The 16,611-nt window shown below is 42.7% G+C and overlaps 1 protein-coding gene across 5 annotated transcripts in view; it reads right to left on the bottom strand.

Annotated features, from left to right (window-relative positions):
• Window positions 1-16,611, bottom strand: part of ACVR1 (activin A receptor type 1) — a 103,280-nt gene that overhangs the window by 15,647 nt on the left and 71,022 nt on the right. For all 5 annotated transcript variants that reach the window (XM_065561760.1, XM_005296928.5, XM_042860836.2 and 2 more), the window contains 3 exons: window positions 10,449-10,548; window positions 7,164-7,310; window positions 2,919-3,194 (listed from right to left, as the gene is read on the bottom strand). In XM_065561760.1, the coding sequence (XP_065417832.1) occupies window positions 2,919-3,194; window positions 7,164-7,310; window positions 10,449-10,548 (523 nt within the window). The remainder of the gene's footprint in view (window positions 1-2,918; window positions 3,195-7,163; window positions 7,311-10,448; window positions 10,549-16,611) is intronic.

The following is a 16,611-nucleotide window of genomic DNA, read 5'->3' on the forward strand; positions in this document are numbered from 1 at the left end:
AGATGTTTCACTGTTTTAAGCGTACTTGCCTTCCACTTCAAGAAACCTAGGGGAAAATTTGAGTTCGGGAACCTAAGCGCTACGCAGGGTATCAACTACTGCAGACTACTGATTTTGACAGGAAACATTTAAGGGAGAGAGGGGAAGAGTTGGAACTGATGCAACTTCTTGGTTTTGGACAAGAAAAGAAAAAAAAGTCTTATTTTACAATCACTATTGGGATCATTAATGGCTTCCATACAGTTATTCTATTCTAAACATTGAGGAGATTATAATATTACCACAAGCAATTTTCTTAGCATTTTTACATCTTCTCTAGGAAGATAAGTATTTGTTTCAGAACAGTGACATTTACTGCGCTATTTTGTGTCCTGTACTAGATGCAAGTCTCTGCTCTCTTCTACAAAGCTATTGCAATGATTCATTGCGTATGTGGATTGCTTTTATAGTTCGCCCAAACTACAATTTTCCTAAATCCAGTAACTCGAATACAGACATTCATTAAAGTGAAGCCACCACATATACTTGGGTTTCTTTATCAAAAAAGAGTATATCTATACAGAAAGCACGAGGCTTTTTGCCACAACTGTAAAAATACTGCAAGCTAGGTATTTCATTACCTAGTTTCAAAACATTCAAAGTTTTGATTTCACAGGACTTTCCTCCCTAAACTTCTAGTTCATGTCCAGCCTAGATTAGTAGCAACTGAAACTTGTTACCATCAAATTGACATTTGGCAATAAATTTATTAGTTCTCCATCCAGATCTTAGAGGACAGGCGTAACCAGCACTCTTGAAGACACTTTCATCGGAGAAGAAAAGGACTGAACAACAAAGAAATGATCCCGCCAGTGACACCAATGTAGGGAAGACTGCACACCTATTGTCTGTGCTACAATTGTTCTATAAACAGAGCTGCTCAGCTTTGAGACAGTTTTCAGAGTTTTTTATTCACACTGAAAAATATATGAGAGAGAGAGAGAGAGAATATATACACAATTTTTACTCCTGGGAAAACTCTCTGCAACTGCGGCGTGCAGAAAAATGTCCGCCCCCCAAACAGAATCCCTTTGCTTCCTTGCAGAAAATGGTTTCTGTGGGGAAGCAAAGAGAAACTGCACCAACTCACCCCTCGCCAGCAGCTCAGAATGTTCAGGCAGCAGAAGGGAGAGGGAGGGGGAGGAGGAGGAGAGGACAATGGAGACAGAGTTCCCCCTCCCCTTCCCCCACACAGAGCAGCTGGGGCTGGGTCAGATCAAGCCCCAGAAAACTTCCCCTGGCTGAAGGAAGCTCTGCACTATTGGGGGGGGGGGAGGGGAGGAAGGGGTTTCGGATGCATGGGGATTGGGCGGACAGGGGGAGCAGCTCCCTGTACAGTGACACCCCACCCCCAAAGCCCCTCCATATCAGGAGCCCCCTGCACTCGGACCCCCCCCCCAATGAGCCCCCAAACCACCACCCTACTGAGCCTCACCCCTGCATCAGAAGCCCCCCATACCCAGACCACCACATGAGCCCCACCTTGACCCCCCACCCCACCAAGCCCTAACCACCTTCACCATGCCTCCCCTTGCAGGGTCCCAATTCCCCTCTGCACCCAGAACCCTGCACCAAGCCCCTGTGCACCCACGGTCAGTCAGAACAGCAGCAAATACTTCTGCTCCTATCTGTTTAACATACATTCCTCCACTATACTAATGAGGTCTCTAAATACCATTGCAAAAAGGTTTCATTTCCCTTCTGTGGTGCTGACTCAATAGTAAAATAAATGCTGCCCCCTTCTGGTGATGATTAAGTATTAGCTTAAAAATGAACTAAAGATGTGTATTACTTATTTCACTAAATAAAATATCAATTTCCTGTTTGGGATTCCCTCTGTGGATTCCAAGGAGCTGTCCCCTCAGCAGAGATCCAGGTAGGTTGTTACTTATTATGGGAGCACCTGCATTTATGCTGCACACCATTTGCGTGTGATAAGGTCAGATCTCAAGGTGTGTCACAGTCAGAAGACCCAGTGAACTTAATAGGAATTATGCACAAAGAAAATCTCAGAATCAAGTCACACAACGATTTTAAATCCAGCCAATTATTCCCTTACATTCAACATGCCTTAAGACAACTAGTCTGTTCCTTTTCTCTTCCCTTTGCAGAGATAACAGAAGCATCGCATCAGAATGCCTTGTACATTAACCAGTCGTGTTGCTTTAATCATCCCTCTACATCCCCCTGGCCTAGAAATTGCTATTTAATTAAAAAAAATTACAAGTAAGTCAATAAAAGCTTGTTTCTGTGCTCACTATCAATGGCAAAAGTCCCACTGACTTCAGGGAATGCTGGATCAGGCCTATAGGTGTCAGGGAGTTAAATGTTATATTTTGTACAATAAGTTTTACAGGCAAAACATTTAGTAGGATTTTAAGATTTAAGTAAAAGCATTTGGAACAATAAGTACATTATTAGTATATCATTTTTAGTAAGAGCCCAGTTCAACCCAACTCCCATTGACTTCAAATCAGAGTCGGATCAAGCCCTAAATTGCCCCCCTTCCCTTTTGAAATGGAAGAATGGGGGGGGGGGAATCATTAATTTAAAATTTAGAGGGGAAAAAAAGTTAATTGGATCCTAAATACTATCCATAAAGCCTCTAAAATGCTATAGACTAGACATTATTAACGAAACTGTGAAGTGTTATTTATTGATGAAGCCCAGTCTGAGAATGATCAAAACGTAACATCTGTTTCTGAAATCAGAAGTGGTACTAAGTTTATTCAGCTGGATAGTACTTTATAAGTGCCCCCTAGTGGCTGCCCTAACTTCCAAGAAAGTTACAAATAACTCAAAGCACCTTAAAAATGTATCTACTATAGCTGGTTAGTTATGGAACATGCAGTTTGTGTTGTTTGTAAACTGAAACTCACCTAAATCTGCTATGCAGCACTGCCCATTTTTTTTAACAAGGATATTTTTGCTCTTCAAGTCCCGATGGGAAATGGCAGGCTTCCCCTGGGTCCCAAATATCTCTATGTGCAAGTGTGCAAGACCACTGGCTATGGACAGGACTATTCGTAGGCAGCTGACAGTGTCTAGTGTAGTGAGTTGTAGGTAGTCGTACAGAGATCCCATTTCATGATAGTGTGTAATTAACCACAACTGGGTGCTGGAGTTTCTAGAAGTCATATCTGATGCAATAAAACCTGAGACGAGAAAAGCAAAAAGACAACAAAATTAGATTACATAGATTTCAAGTTTACATCAAGAGGCAAAATGTCACCAACAACTTATAATTTAAAAAACTGAACTGAAATGTAGTCATACTTGTGAAAGGCCACTGTGGAGATGATAAATACTATGGTGAGGGAGCAATCTTAAAAGATATTTATAAAATGCAACTCAAATTAAGTCACAAAAATGCATCAGACCTTCATTTGAATGACTACAATAAGATAAAATTGCAAGTTAGAAGTCAAAATCAAACAAGCTTTTTAACAACTAATATCCACAGGTCAAATTTTGTTTTAAACAATTCCCTTTATTTGGATGTTGGCCAATTAAGCAAATCAGTTTTTAAAAGGAATTATTAAACTAAGTGTTTTGAGCTTTCATTCCCAATAATTAAAATAAAGTAACTCCGTATTTGCCTTCTACTGTAATCAAAGCCAAGTTATTACACAGTATTTAGATTGCTAAACTAATCAAGTGAATACCCATAGCTCTAGCCACCTTGAACTCAATTATACATACTCACCAACACCGGAAATGCAGTCATAATCGAACAAACCAACTGATACCACATTTCACTTCAAAGCCCCATCAGTCACTCTAGACCCTAAACCTTCCGCAAATGCCTGCGAGAACAGGCAAACCCTGCAAAGTGCATTTGAGGTCAAATTATTTGAGCTATTTTGGGTCATGGAGTGAGGAATGAAACCAAAACTGAGTGGCTTGCCAGCAACTTCCCCCCACTTAAAGGAAGGGAGCTTCAATTTGAGCATGACTGCAACTCTAACAGCGCAGCATTGGAAGAGAAGCAGTCCCTCAAATAGGCAGGTCCCAGGGCATCTAAATCTTTATTAGTCAAAAACAACACACTACTTGAGACCAACAAGCAGCCAGAGCAGATCACAGAAAATGGGTGTTCCAGATGAGCTATTGTGCTCAGTAAGCAAGCAGCCATATTTTGTACCAGTTTAACTGTCAGATTTAAGATGTAGCCTCATGTAGAGTGCTGCAATAGCCTAATTGGAATGACAAAGGCATTGACAGGACTAGGAGTGAAGGCCGTATCCCAAAAGAAAAGACCACACCTTTCTGGCCAAGAGTATGGGGGGGGGGGGGGGCGGGAGAGCAGAGAGTAACAATAGCTACTTGATAATCTGTGAGCAACTGTTGGTCTAACCAGACCCCCAGATTATGAGCACATAGTAGCCAGGGAGTACACCCTCAAATCAAGATATTTCCTTCAAGCTACCATCACCACCGTGGCTTCGGTCTCTTCTGGGCTGAGCAACAAACAGCTTGCTCTACAGTTGCTGGAAATGCCACTTGGGAATTGCTGAAGCAAAACAAATTAGAAGATGGTGCACCCTAAGGCTGCAGCAAACTGCTCTAGGGACCAAACCCAAGATGCTCCCTCCACAGGATTGGTGGACAAAAGGTGGCCAATTGCCATGAGGAATTTAGCAAGACCTAGTCGAGCATCTTTAGTCAGATGATCACTCCCCCCCCCCCCCAAATGCTGGACAACTCAGTTATTATGCAAGGTACCTCAGAGGTAGAGCAAGATGGAAAGACAGCTGTTAATTATGGCTGGATTTCTTGATCCTTTCTAGAAAGTCAATTGAGAGCAATTTTTTTGTAAACTGAGAACCAAGACCCCCAGAGGTGTCCTAGATCAAAATCAAATCCAAGATCCAGAGGTGAAAGAGAGGGAGATGCTCTTGTATTTACAATAGAAGTTTATTCCCAAGTAAATAGAAACAAAAAGTTGTTTCTTTTAAATAAAAGCCCACAGGGATAAACTACAGGGCACACCCAAACGCAAATGCACTTCCAGCCCTCACACACACACACACGTTTCCCTTTAAAATTCTGATTTCTTGTAAATATGACATTTGACATTGTGCCTTAAAAAAAAAAATCCAAGGAATAACCAGCAAAATTTCACAGTAATCTAGAATGACTCAGTAAAATCATGTCAGTCTAACAGCGGAACATTGGGAAAGGGTAATATTTCAGCCAACTCAGTATACTCTCAGGAAGAGAAGTTCAAGAATTCACATTTTTGGAGACCACAATATTATTTTTGTAACAGCAGAGGAAACTGTTTCAGGAAACATTTGACAAACATCTTGGAGGCTGATCCATGGAGCCAGGGGGGAATTCTCTAACAGGAAAGAAACGAGAAAGAGCCTTCATAAAGTAATTTAAAGCGAGATGGGTAAGGTAAAGTCACTAAGCAGTAAACAGACTGCTGCTTTTCATTTTTCAGAATGATACATTAGTGAAAAGGCAGAGACTGGGAAAGAAAAAAGTACTACCTAAACTTACAAACTGCAATTGTGGTTCAATACATGCAAGTGTGACAAAATTAGAGAAGAAAAACCATTTTCTTAGGCTTTTAGCGCCAAAACAGAGAGAGTGTTGCAACAGGTACAGTTGACAGAGAGAAAGTGATACAGGGTCTCAGTATTCAATATTGTTTATATACAGGAAAAATGGGCTACTTCATAAAGGACAACTCTAATTAAAGTCTGACTTTAAAGCAGATTTATTAAGTTGATACAACACAAGATCGCTACAAAAAAAGTTAAGAGCATGAAAGGAAAATTAACAACCCAGAGTCAGAAGCTGTTTCACAGCAATGAACATAAGGATATGGAACATCTGATTTTGGTTCAAGCTTTGGCGCACAAAGACAGGAGTTTTTCAAATACACATAAGGAGAGAAGATAGTAGCAATAGCAGGAAAATCAGCAAGGAAATGGAAGTGAAGCTCATTGTCAGGCCATGGCAAGTAGCCTGTTTGCATCCATAATCCTAAAACCAGTGAAGTTTTAGCATATTTTAAGGTGCGAAGGTAGGAACATTTTATTTAAGTGAGCAAGGAGAGGTAGAACCAACCTGTTCACAATCACCTTCATTAGTCTGGTACATTGATCTCACAGTACCAGGTTATAACCAGACCATCTCATGATCTCCTCCTCCCTGCATTAGTGCAAGCTCTTGAAATATCTTGTGTTTGTAGGCTTAGTAGATGTTAATTTCAAATGCCATTTTCACCAAGAATATAAGGTATTTTAAAAACACCATGAAAATATTTCCTAATGTTTGGTTCTACATCTTTGTAATAACATCCTTTTTTCCTTATACAGGAAACTCATTTCTGTGTCCTCCATGAAGTCTAAAGGAATACTTATACTCAAATCTAATAAGCACACATAAGTAATCAACAGTAAGAACAAAACTTTGAGAGTTTTTCCCTCTTTTTTCCTACCCCATTACACCTATGTAGATTAAAATGACATTGGGCCTGGATCCAATGCAAGTGACTTGGACAGCTGTCACACAACTCTCAAAATTGTCTGGTTCTCCCCTTTGGTCACACTGCAGTGTGACCTGACAGGCTATTATAATATAATAATATATGGAGATATACCTATCTCACAGAACTGGAAGGGACCCTGAAAGGTCGAGTCCAGCCCCCTGCCTTCACTAGCAGGACCAAGTACTGATTTTGCCCCAGATCCCAAAGTGGCCCCCTCAAGGATTGAACTCACAACCCTGGGTTTAGCAGGCCAATGCTCAAACCACTGAGATATCTCTCCCCCCCCAGACCCAGGCTGCACACCTCCTTTCTTTTTCCTGCTAGCAATCAACTAATAGCCACGTTGCCTGCTTCTCACTAGCTTGTTTTTGCATTAAGGCAATGACTCTTGCTTTGAGGACCTCTCTGATCAGAGGCCTTAGATTCCAAGGATTGGCCTCTAAATCCCTCCCTTATTACCATAAGTGTGTCTCCGCTCCCTTTTCCCAAAAGGATGTACCAAAGCCTGGATACTGAGGGGCACTTAGAAAATTGAAGAGCATGCAACATTACAGTTCAAAGTTAACTCAGTTTCCTAGTGTCCCTGCTTCAGTATAATGGGTGCAATTGTTCTACTTACCTAAAATATTTTCATGCCGCAGTAACACAGTGTTGTACAATTCAGTTTCCCTGAACCAGGATTTTTCATCTCGTGAAGAAAAGATCTTCACTGCAACGTTTTCTCCTTGCCACTGACCCCTCCAGACCTCTCCATATCGGCCTTTTCCTGACAAAAAGCAAATGGGATTTTGATCAACATTCTTCATTAGTGTCAATGGAATAAGTTAGCATAAATAAATCTCAAGACAATACAGTCTAAATAAAACAATTTTGAAAGGTGATAAGTTGCAGTGCCTGCAGCTCCTTGCCCTCTCTGAAATGCTACTTTAACAAATTAAATGCACAAACTTACATTAACACAACAGACTGCAAAGGTAAACACACACACCCCAATCCATAACTAGGACGCACTTCAACAATACAAATAAATAAACGAATCCCTGCTGAGGGCTGGGCCCACTTCTACCATGGAGGATGCGCAGTAACTGGAACAAGTATATATCTAATATGATGCACAAAACAAAAAGCCAATTGAGAGTCACACATTGTATTGGCTACATCATGGCAATACTACCTTGACCACTTTACTTGCACGTATGCCCTTCCCCATATCCTTCAATCAATCAGTCTGGTCTTTAGATTGTGACCTCTTGGGGGTGAAGACCATGCCTTCTTATGTGTTTGTACAGGAGCTAGATTACTGTGGATGCTACCAGGAACAATTGTGATCACCACCACCAGTAATGAAAAGTGTCATTACAGCCTAAGCTAGAACATTGGCTACAGTGCAGCAAAATCATAGCTAGCTCTAGGTCTTGTGGTCAGCAGGTTATACAATCCAGACAATCTGCAAACTCTGAAAATAGAGCATGCAGTGCACACATGCTGGGGAGACTGTGTTCTTTAGATTTTATTTTGCTTACAGCATGAGCCCTGCAAAAACAAATGATACGCCGTGGATAGAAATATAAAGTTTCAACAGGTCAGTTAAATGGACAAAACAGAACTTCAAAAACAAAAACAAAAAAACCCGAACTAGTCAAAGATATGAAAACCTATCCTATTTTAGGATTCGAGTGTGCTGTAAACACTAGGTGGTTGCACACTTTTTTCCTTCTGGATACCAAGTGCATGCACATACCAGGAGCTCCTACCATTTCGCTATGCCCCCCTCCCCCAAACGCTCCCTGTGTGCCACTCTCCCATCCCCTCTATTTCAGGGACTCCCAGCAACTCCCGCCACCCATTTGCTCATGCCTTGGTCTCTGCGTCCCTATCCCATTGTTCCCATTCTCCACCCTCCAACAGGACATGGGATGTGGCCCCCCATATTCTTCTCCCAATCCCTCTCCTGGGTCCCCAGTTTGCCCTCCCATCTCCATCATTTCTACCTCTGTGTCCCAGCCCCCACCAAATCTCCATTCCCCCAACTCTAGGTCCCTGTTTCCATGTCCACCCACTCAGCTCCTCACCCCTCTGGGTCCCTGCTTCCCCAGTCACCAACACTCTCTGGTGTTGAGTGTAGAGATTTGCTCACATTGTCTGCTCATGACAATGCATTAGCAGTAGAGTGCCACACAGCAGAGCCCAAGTGGTAAAGAGTTCTGATCATTATAGTTTTCACTATTGTATATAGTGACTCATCTGATACAACTTGTGGTCTCTCTAATATGTATAGCTGCCAAGGTTCAAGGGTTTTTTTGGGGGGTGGGGGGGTTGGCACATTGATTCAACAACAGGTGTAATCAAGTGTAAAGAGATATGAAACACTGATGTGGTAGTGCTGTCACACACAAGGGATTTCCTGCCCAAGAGCTTTCACTAGCAGTGCTATGTAGCCTTTCTATCTAAACACTGCCAACTTGAGCTAACTTAAGAGCAGGCTCAGTTCCAAATACACATGGGACGTGACCATCTGCAGACCCAAGACCATCAAGTGTATCCTAACACTCCGGGTTAATACAAACTGAAGAAAAACTCACATGTGGTTTTGACATAAGTGTGAATGTTTGTCACTATTTAATACATTCCATACCAAGAACAGACAGACAGACAGCACTAATACCATTAAGGCTTGTCAACACACTAAGGGGCAGTCAGGGGACAGGGGCGGTTGGATAGGCATGGGAGTCCCGGGGGACCTATCGGGGACAGGGCAGTTGGGGACAGGGAACAGGGGGGGGTTAGATAGGGGTTGGGATCCCAGGGAGATGGTTAGGGGTGGGGGGGGTCCCGGGATGGGGCAGTCAGGGGACTAGGAGCAGGGGGGATTGGGTGGGCCAGGAGTTCTGAGGGGGGCAGTCAGGGGGCAGGACGTAGTAGGGGGTGGGGGCCAGGCTGTTTGGAGAGGCACAGCCTTCCCTATCCGGGTGTAGTGTATTAAAAATTGCTCCCTATAGGAATGTGCTACTTAGGGCATACTACTTACAGCTGCCAGTCCTGGTGCTCCATAAGTAGCACATTCCTACAGGGAGCAATTTAAATACACTACAACCGGTGGCTCTCGCAGCCGCACTGCCCAGCAGGACCTCGCAGCCCCGCCGCCCAGAGCGCTGGCAACACGGCAAGCTGAGGCTGCAGGGGAGGAGCCGGGGGCTAGCCTCCCCAGCCGGGAGCTCAAGGGCCGTGCAGGACGGTCCCGCAAGCTGGATGTGGCCGACTGGCAGTAGTTTGCCCACCTCTGGACTAGCTACATTTTCATGCAATGTGTTTTTACCCCTTAACTATAATTCAGATAACTAAAAACGTTTAAAACTAAAGACCCCCAAAGTTAGTAGTATTCTACTTCACATCTAGACGCTTTCAAACCAATATATTCATATTTTTAAAATTGATTGAAACATCTTCAAATCAAGTTTATTTGGCTTGTTTTGCTGATCACTTTGAAAGCTATGTTTGACCTCTCTCCTTTCTAGCTTTAGCTGATAGAGCTATGCAGATGTTGGACCGCAGAGCACACACACTATGCAAAAGGTGAAAGCATTTTTCCATTAAAAACTTTCCCCCAAAAATTCCATCCACAGGCAGAGGCATGGAGAACTCCACTTAATAACTTCTATTTGAAAACATTTTGAGTACTGAGAAGAGAAAGACTGTTCAAATGGAAGTTAGATCTCAACCTCAAGTAGGGTGACCAGATGTTCCAATTTTATAGGGACAATCCCGATATTTGGAGCTTTTTCTTACAATAGGCACCTATTACCGCCCACCCCTGTCCCGATTTTTCACACTTGTTATCTGGTCTCCCTAACCTCAAGTGGTACCAGGACTTGATATTCGATATACAAACAACAGTTTTACTAACCTACACACTCTAAGAGCGTTATCTGACGAGCCACTGTTCTTTGTACCAGGAAAGGAAGACCAGAGCCACTTCCAGATGTGCAGGAATGGTCCAATAAGTCCTATTTAAAAAGGGGAGAAAGGGAGAGGAAACATCTGAGAAACGTAGAGTATGTGGACTTTTTATCCAAATACATAACTGTACATGTTCCCACTTGTTCACACAATGTTGATCATTTTAAAGATTATTAGGATAGCTCCCTAAAACCTGATTAGCATCAGGACCACATTGTGCTAGACATGGTGCAGACAGGCAGACACCCTGCCCTGAGGAGTTTACAGTCTTAGACCACACGCTATAAATGGAGGGTGGGGGAAGAGGGAGATACAAGTTTTACATACACACAGTCATTTTCTATTTGCAACCCACTGCCAGAAGTATTCTTCAGAAAATGCAAGAGAAGAGGCCTCTCAAGTCTGTTCCTACTTTTTAGTTAGCAATTGTACCTGCCACAATACCATTTTCCTCCAAATATGTTTTGCAATGAAAAAGTGATTGACATTTACTGCTCCTACTACTGCCCTTGGGAGTTTGTTTGCTGAATGCTAGTTACTCTGTAATGAAATTCTACCTAAATTATTTTAACACTCTGCCTTCCCTTTGCCCTCTCAATCCTATATTTGTCACTATCTCAAATGACCTTATATCTGCTTTACTCCCTGTGTTAGAACTTTCTATGTCTCACAGGAGGATTTCCTTCCAAAGCATAGAGGCTTCATTTCTTTGAGCTTTCCAAATTTAAGACCCTTCAACTCCCTATATGATTATGGGAAAGTAAAAATGCAGTGTTTACCTTTTAAAATCTACATAAGCTTTTACTTTACCTTTTCAAATTGCAGTACTAGCCTATTCTTTTCAAAAAACGGTTACCAGAATTGCACATTGCTGTAAATGTGTCCTTGCTAATCACAGAGACAGGAGTTTAACCATAACTAATAGTTGATACATCACCATATTTAAAAAAAAAAAAAAAAATCTTTTGCTTTAAAGAATCCCTAAAGGGAATCTTACATTATAGAAAGAGATCTTTAGAACTTAAAATTTTTACATTTGCCAGTCAAAACTAAAAAGATTAATTTCAATAGAAAATTAAAAACCTGAAAGAGGAAAATATACACCTGCTGTAGAAGTTTCTTTTCTTCCACCCTTCCAAGACCTGGTCCACATTCAGATTTTGTACTAGTTTAACTTTCAGTTCAGGAGTTGATTTTTTGTTGAAATAGGAGTAGTTACACACCAGTACGACCCCTCTTAGTGTAGATGCAGTTATACCAGTACAATCCTGCCCATATGGGAATAAGCTATTCCAGGATAAGCATCTTTCTTCTAGTATAAGAGTGTCCACCCTAGGGCGGCTGCACCACTTTAACTATGGGGTATAGTTGGAGCTGTACAACTTGTGAGAGTAGATAAGTCAAGCTCTAGCACAAAGGTGCCAGTTCAACAAAACCATTCCTATTCAACAAAGCATTTAAAAACATGTTGAAGGCCTACTAATTTTAAATTGAATTTAAGCATGTGCTTAACTACTTTGTTCCACAGGGGCCAAAGAAAGCACCAAAGTTGTTCTTGCATATTAAAACCCAAGATCTGTTTGTTATTGAAAACCTGTGAGTATTCCACAGGGTGGCAGCACTTGAACATTCCAAAATGAGACTTTCTGAATGTCAGTTTTCAAAGTAAACTACGCTTTAAAAAACAGGGATGGGATGCAGGGGAGTGGCTGCACTTTTTGTTGTCAACATAAGCTCACATGCTCAAAACCTATTACTAGCCCATCTATTTATGTATGTAAAACACACACAATGGACAGAATAAGTCTTCTAGCAAACAGCATATGATCCACAGGCACTGATTTTCCAAAGTGCTGGGGGTGTTCAAACCCCAACTCTGCCCCCATTCCACCCCATTCCCCGAAGGCCCCGCCCCCAAGCACTCCACATCAACGCTCCTCCTCCCTTCCCCCCAGAGCCTCCTGCATGTCGCGAAACAGCTGATCACAGCAGGTGGGAGACACGGGGAGGGAGGGTGAGGCGCTGATCTGTGGGGCCCCTAGAGGGAGCTGATGGGGGGGGGGGGCTATCAGTGGATGCTCAGCACCTAAAGTTCCCTCTAAGCTGTGCAGCCGCACAGCTGCCTATTAAGCCCCGTGCAGGGGCTCAGGGCTGCGGTGGGGAGAGACGCCTCTCCTCAAGCATGGACCTGCCCCAGCCGGGGGAGAGGCGCTCCCTCTCCACCGGCCCCAGCACAGACATACCCGCAACCTGCTGTGGCCGGAGGAGAGGAGCCCCTGCCGCAGCCCAGCTGCGCTGGAGCTGCTGCAGCCAGGGAGAGGTGACTCTCCCATGGCCCCGAGCTGCTGTGGCGAGAGAGGACTGGGAGGAGTCCTCTCCCCACTGCAGCCCGGGGGCAGCCTGCACCCCAAACCCCTCATCCCCAGCCCCACCCCAGAGCCCTCAGCACCACCACCATCCCAACTCTAGCCCAGAGCCCCCTCCCGCAGTCCGAACCTCTCAGCCCTACCCCCACTACGTGCCTTTTGTTATGTGCACCAATGTGTCACACATCACCTTCATATTGGTGCACTTAACAAAATTCATTCCACACTGGATGTAAAAATGTAGAGGGAACACTGCTCAGCACCCACCATTTTTTCCATGTGGGTGCTCCAGGCCCAGAGCACCCACGGAGTCTGTCAGGCTATTAAAAGACAATAATTAGGGTTAAAAGGATTAGATGAGCAGCTCTCAAACTGTGGGTCAGGACCCCAAAGTAGGTCGCAAACCTATTTTAATGGGGTGGCCAAGGCTGGTGTTATACTTGCTGGAGACCGGGGCCCTTGGGCTTTGGTCCCCCCTCTTCCCCCGCCTCACTCCCCTTGCCTGGGGCAGTGGGGCTCGGGCGGACTCAATCTTTGGTCTACCCTCCTGGGGAGGTGTAGTAATTTGTCGTCAGAAGGAGGTCATGGTGCAATGACGTTTGAGAACCGCTGGATTAGATTATTCGGTGTCGGTAAACATTTACTTTAAAAAACGCACACAACCACCACCACCACCAAAAAATAAAAAAAAATAAAAAAACCCAATAATAGTAGAAATTTACAAATAGGCAAAGAAAGAAAAAAGCTGCTTGAGCATTGGAGTCAAAATCCAGAGATTTAGACGTTTGAATTGGGCTCTGTAAATGGACTAGCAAGTGAATAGTAAAGCTAGGTATGATTTTTGATTCAAGGAGTATTTACTTTGTATATTTTGACATGTGATATTGACAATTTGTGCTTTAGCATTTTATAAAGCTTTAACTTTCTGAATCTCAACACCTACTATCAAATAATTGTCTGATCCCTCCCCATAACTGCCTACAACTATGACAATTTTAATGCTTTAAAATGAACACCAATATTATCAGTTTAAATTAAAAATTGAATTCTGCCAAACCTAATACATACACACAAGGGGGCTGAATAAAAGTTGCACAGGGCAACCTTCACTCTGGCATTTCCTAACTTGAAGTGCTTGACTTCTCAACCTTAACATTCTTTTAAATATAGGAAATTACATCCATTAAAAAAAAATCTAAAAGTAAAAAAAATTAAATTTGATCACGTGGAGGCATACTGACCCCCATATGGGACAAGTGCAAGGTTGGGCTCAGTTGATCCACAGTTCTACCACTTGAACTAACTGATAACTGGTAGCAGTAGGAGACTATTATCTTTTATGTGGGCCTGCCATTACAGGGAGATGGAAATACTCTGCCAGTGGATTTCACACCTATTTGTGGGACAACAAACGAATATGGAGACTCAGGAACAACAGGTTTCACTCCAGGTTCTGTTGGGGAGGGTTCTCTAGTTTATAGAGCTTTCTGGCCCTTATCCCCTCCCCCTCCAACACCTCTCTGCCCATATTCCTCCCTCTTCTCCACACCCCGGTTCCTATCTCCCACCTCACTGCCTTCTACCCCATTTGCTCCTATCTCTGTCTCCCATACCAGCTCCTGACCCTGTCTCTAAACCTCGCATCTCTTCCCCCTCTCTGCTTCCTTAGCTGCTTCCTTCTCCATGCTGCCTATGCAGTGAGGGATGTGGGCTGCGGGCTGCTGAGAGCATGGGAGAGTGTGTCTGCTCTCAGTTCCTGATTACAGCAGCACATCGGTCCCCCACAGCCAGAATGGAGAACACACAGTCACACTGTGGGGATGACATGTTCAGTCTGATTGGCACAAGGGATTGCACATGATCAGCGCAGATGAAGTCTTCAGGGAGTTTAGCTGCTCAGGTCTAAACAAATCTCTGCATGCCCAACCAGATTTTTAAGCCTCTTAAAATTTGGCCAAATTTCCATGAAGATAGCAAAAGACATGTTCCTGATATCAGGGTCATTCATCCCTTTGCTCCAAAGCTAGACCTTTTTAAAACCAAAACTGTTTTGTTGAAAAGCATGGGCAAAACTCTTCTCATTTGCAAAAATGGCTGAACCCTTTTATCTGGAACTTCAACCCAAAAATTCAGCCTAAAGCAGAAAGACACCACAGAAATTTTCAGCCCAAACCATTTAATTTTGACAACTGAAGATGGGTGTCGGATAATGGAAAGCTGTTGGCAACCTTAACTATAGGGAATGCTACCTGACCTAATTTTTTGAGAGGGGGAAGAGAAGGAAACAATACTGTCAACCATTTAAGTGACAAATCTTTATCTTAATGTTAAATTTTTCAGTACTAAAAAGAGTGGGAGGTGACTAAAAAAGTTTAACTGTAAACTTAAAAATAATGAATAAGGAAGATTCCAATACATTGTTAAAATCCTATTACTCTGTTAAAATACTACCATCTATTTTTGTATATTACAAATCCAGTTAAAAAAAAACCATCAAGTGGAAAGGTCAACACTATCGAACTTCTATTTTTCTTGGAGGAGAAAGCAGAGGAGGAAGATTTATAATCCTTGTTCTAATATTTCATAAAAAAACAAATTGTGCTTTCAGGTTTCGACCAGAAATTGCTGAAGCCTCATTTCACCCAACAAGATTTTAAGAAGTACGCTCAGAAACAAGATAATTTGAGAATGACAAGATTGTCCGTAAAACAAACAGGGCCCTTTATCCAAAATGTGAACTAACTTCTCCCTTCTTTCTCCCCCTCCCCAGCTCATTCTGGACTGAAGCAAAATACTATCTGCAGCAACGACTGTAAAAAACAAGATTTTAAGGAGCTACAGCTTTCTTCATTCAGGAAGCTTAGTGCAATAAATATTTGCTACACTGTGGGAACGAATCCTAAATGTAAACAAATCTGATGTATTACAAAACCCAAGCTTTTTCTCCTCTTTGAGTGCTTAAATCGGGAACATGAAAAATGAAAGAATTATAGTTGAGATGAACACTCATATGTGACAAGGAACTATCAATTTTGTACATAATCAAAACTCAGTGGAGTCACATTAAATGCACTGCATACATAAAGTTTCATTCTCAGAGCACCATGTAATGCTTAAATTGGAAGTAGCTTTTAAAGTTAGTAACGTCACCTCATTCCTTTTAAAAAGGAAGCTTTGATGTATTCTTGTTTGCTGGCTGATTTGACCTGCCCTTACTTGAACATTTTCAAGGGGGCACTAGATGACTCTGGTGGCGGGGATATAGACCGGATTCTGAGATATAGACCAGATTCTCTTCTGCACTAGGATGCCCTCCAGATTTTTTGCTACCTACTCCTAACTTGGTTTCTGTGCTGCAGGGTAGAGACAAGGCAGGGATGCCTGACAGTAAAAAGAGGCAGGACTGGCTCTTCGGGTTCTAACCGGCTCCTCCTCCTAATCAAGGTATCCTCTTGACAATGGTGCCACTTGGTGGTCACCTCATAAACCTAGGAAAATGATAAAACAACTTTCCCGAGGGTCAGGTTTCTGAATCCATCAACTCAGCACCAATCCACAAAAACAGGTTTTTAGAAGCATCTCACTTTATAATCTCCGATTTGTTTAAATGCAGGCATCACTTCACAGCTCCCTGAGTAGGGATTTCCACACTTGACTGTTCCCAAGCATCTTTACTTTAACAAGTCCTCACAACTAGGCCTGCATGGCATTCACCAACTTTCAGGTAAAGAGAAGTGGGCAGAA

Source organism: Chrysemys picta, chromosome 11 (assembly GCF_011386835.1).
Source record: "Chrysemys picta bellii isolate R12L10 chromosome 11, ASM1138683v2, whole genome shotgun sequence".
NCBI classification, from domain to species: domain Eukaryota; kingdom Metazoa; phylum Chordata; order Testudines; family Emydidae; genus Chrysemys; species Chrysemys picta.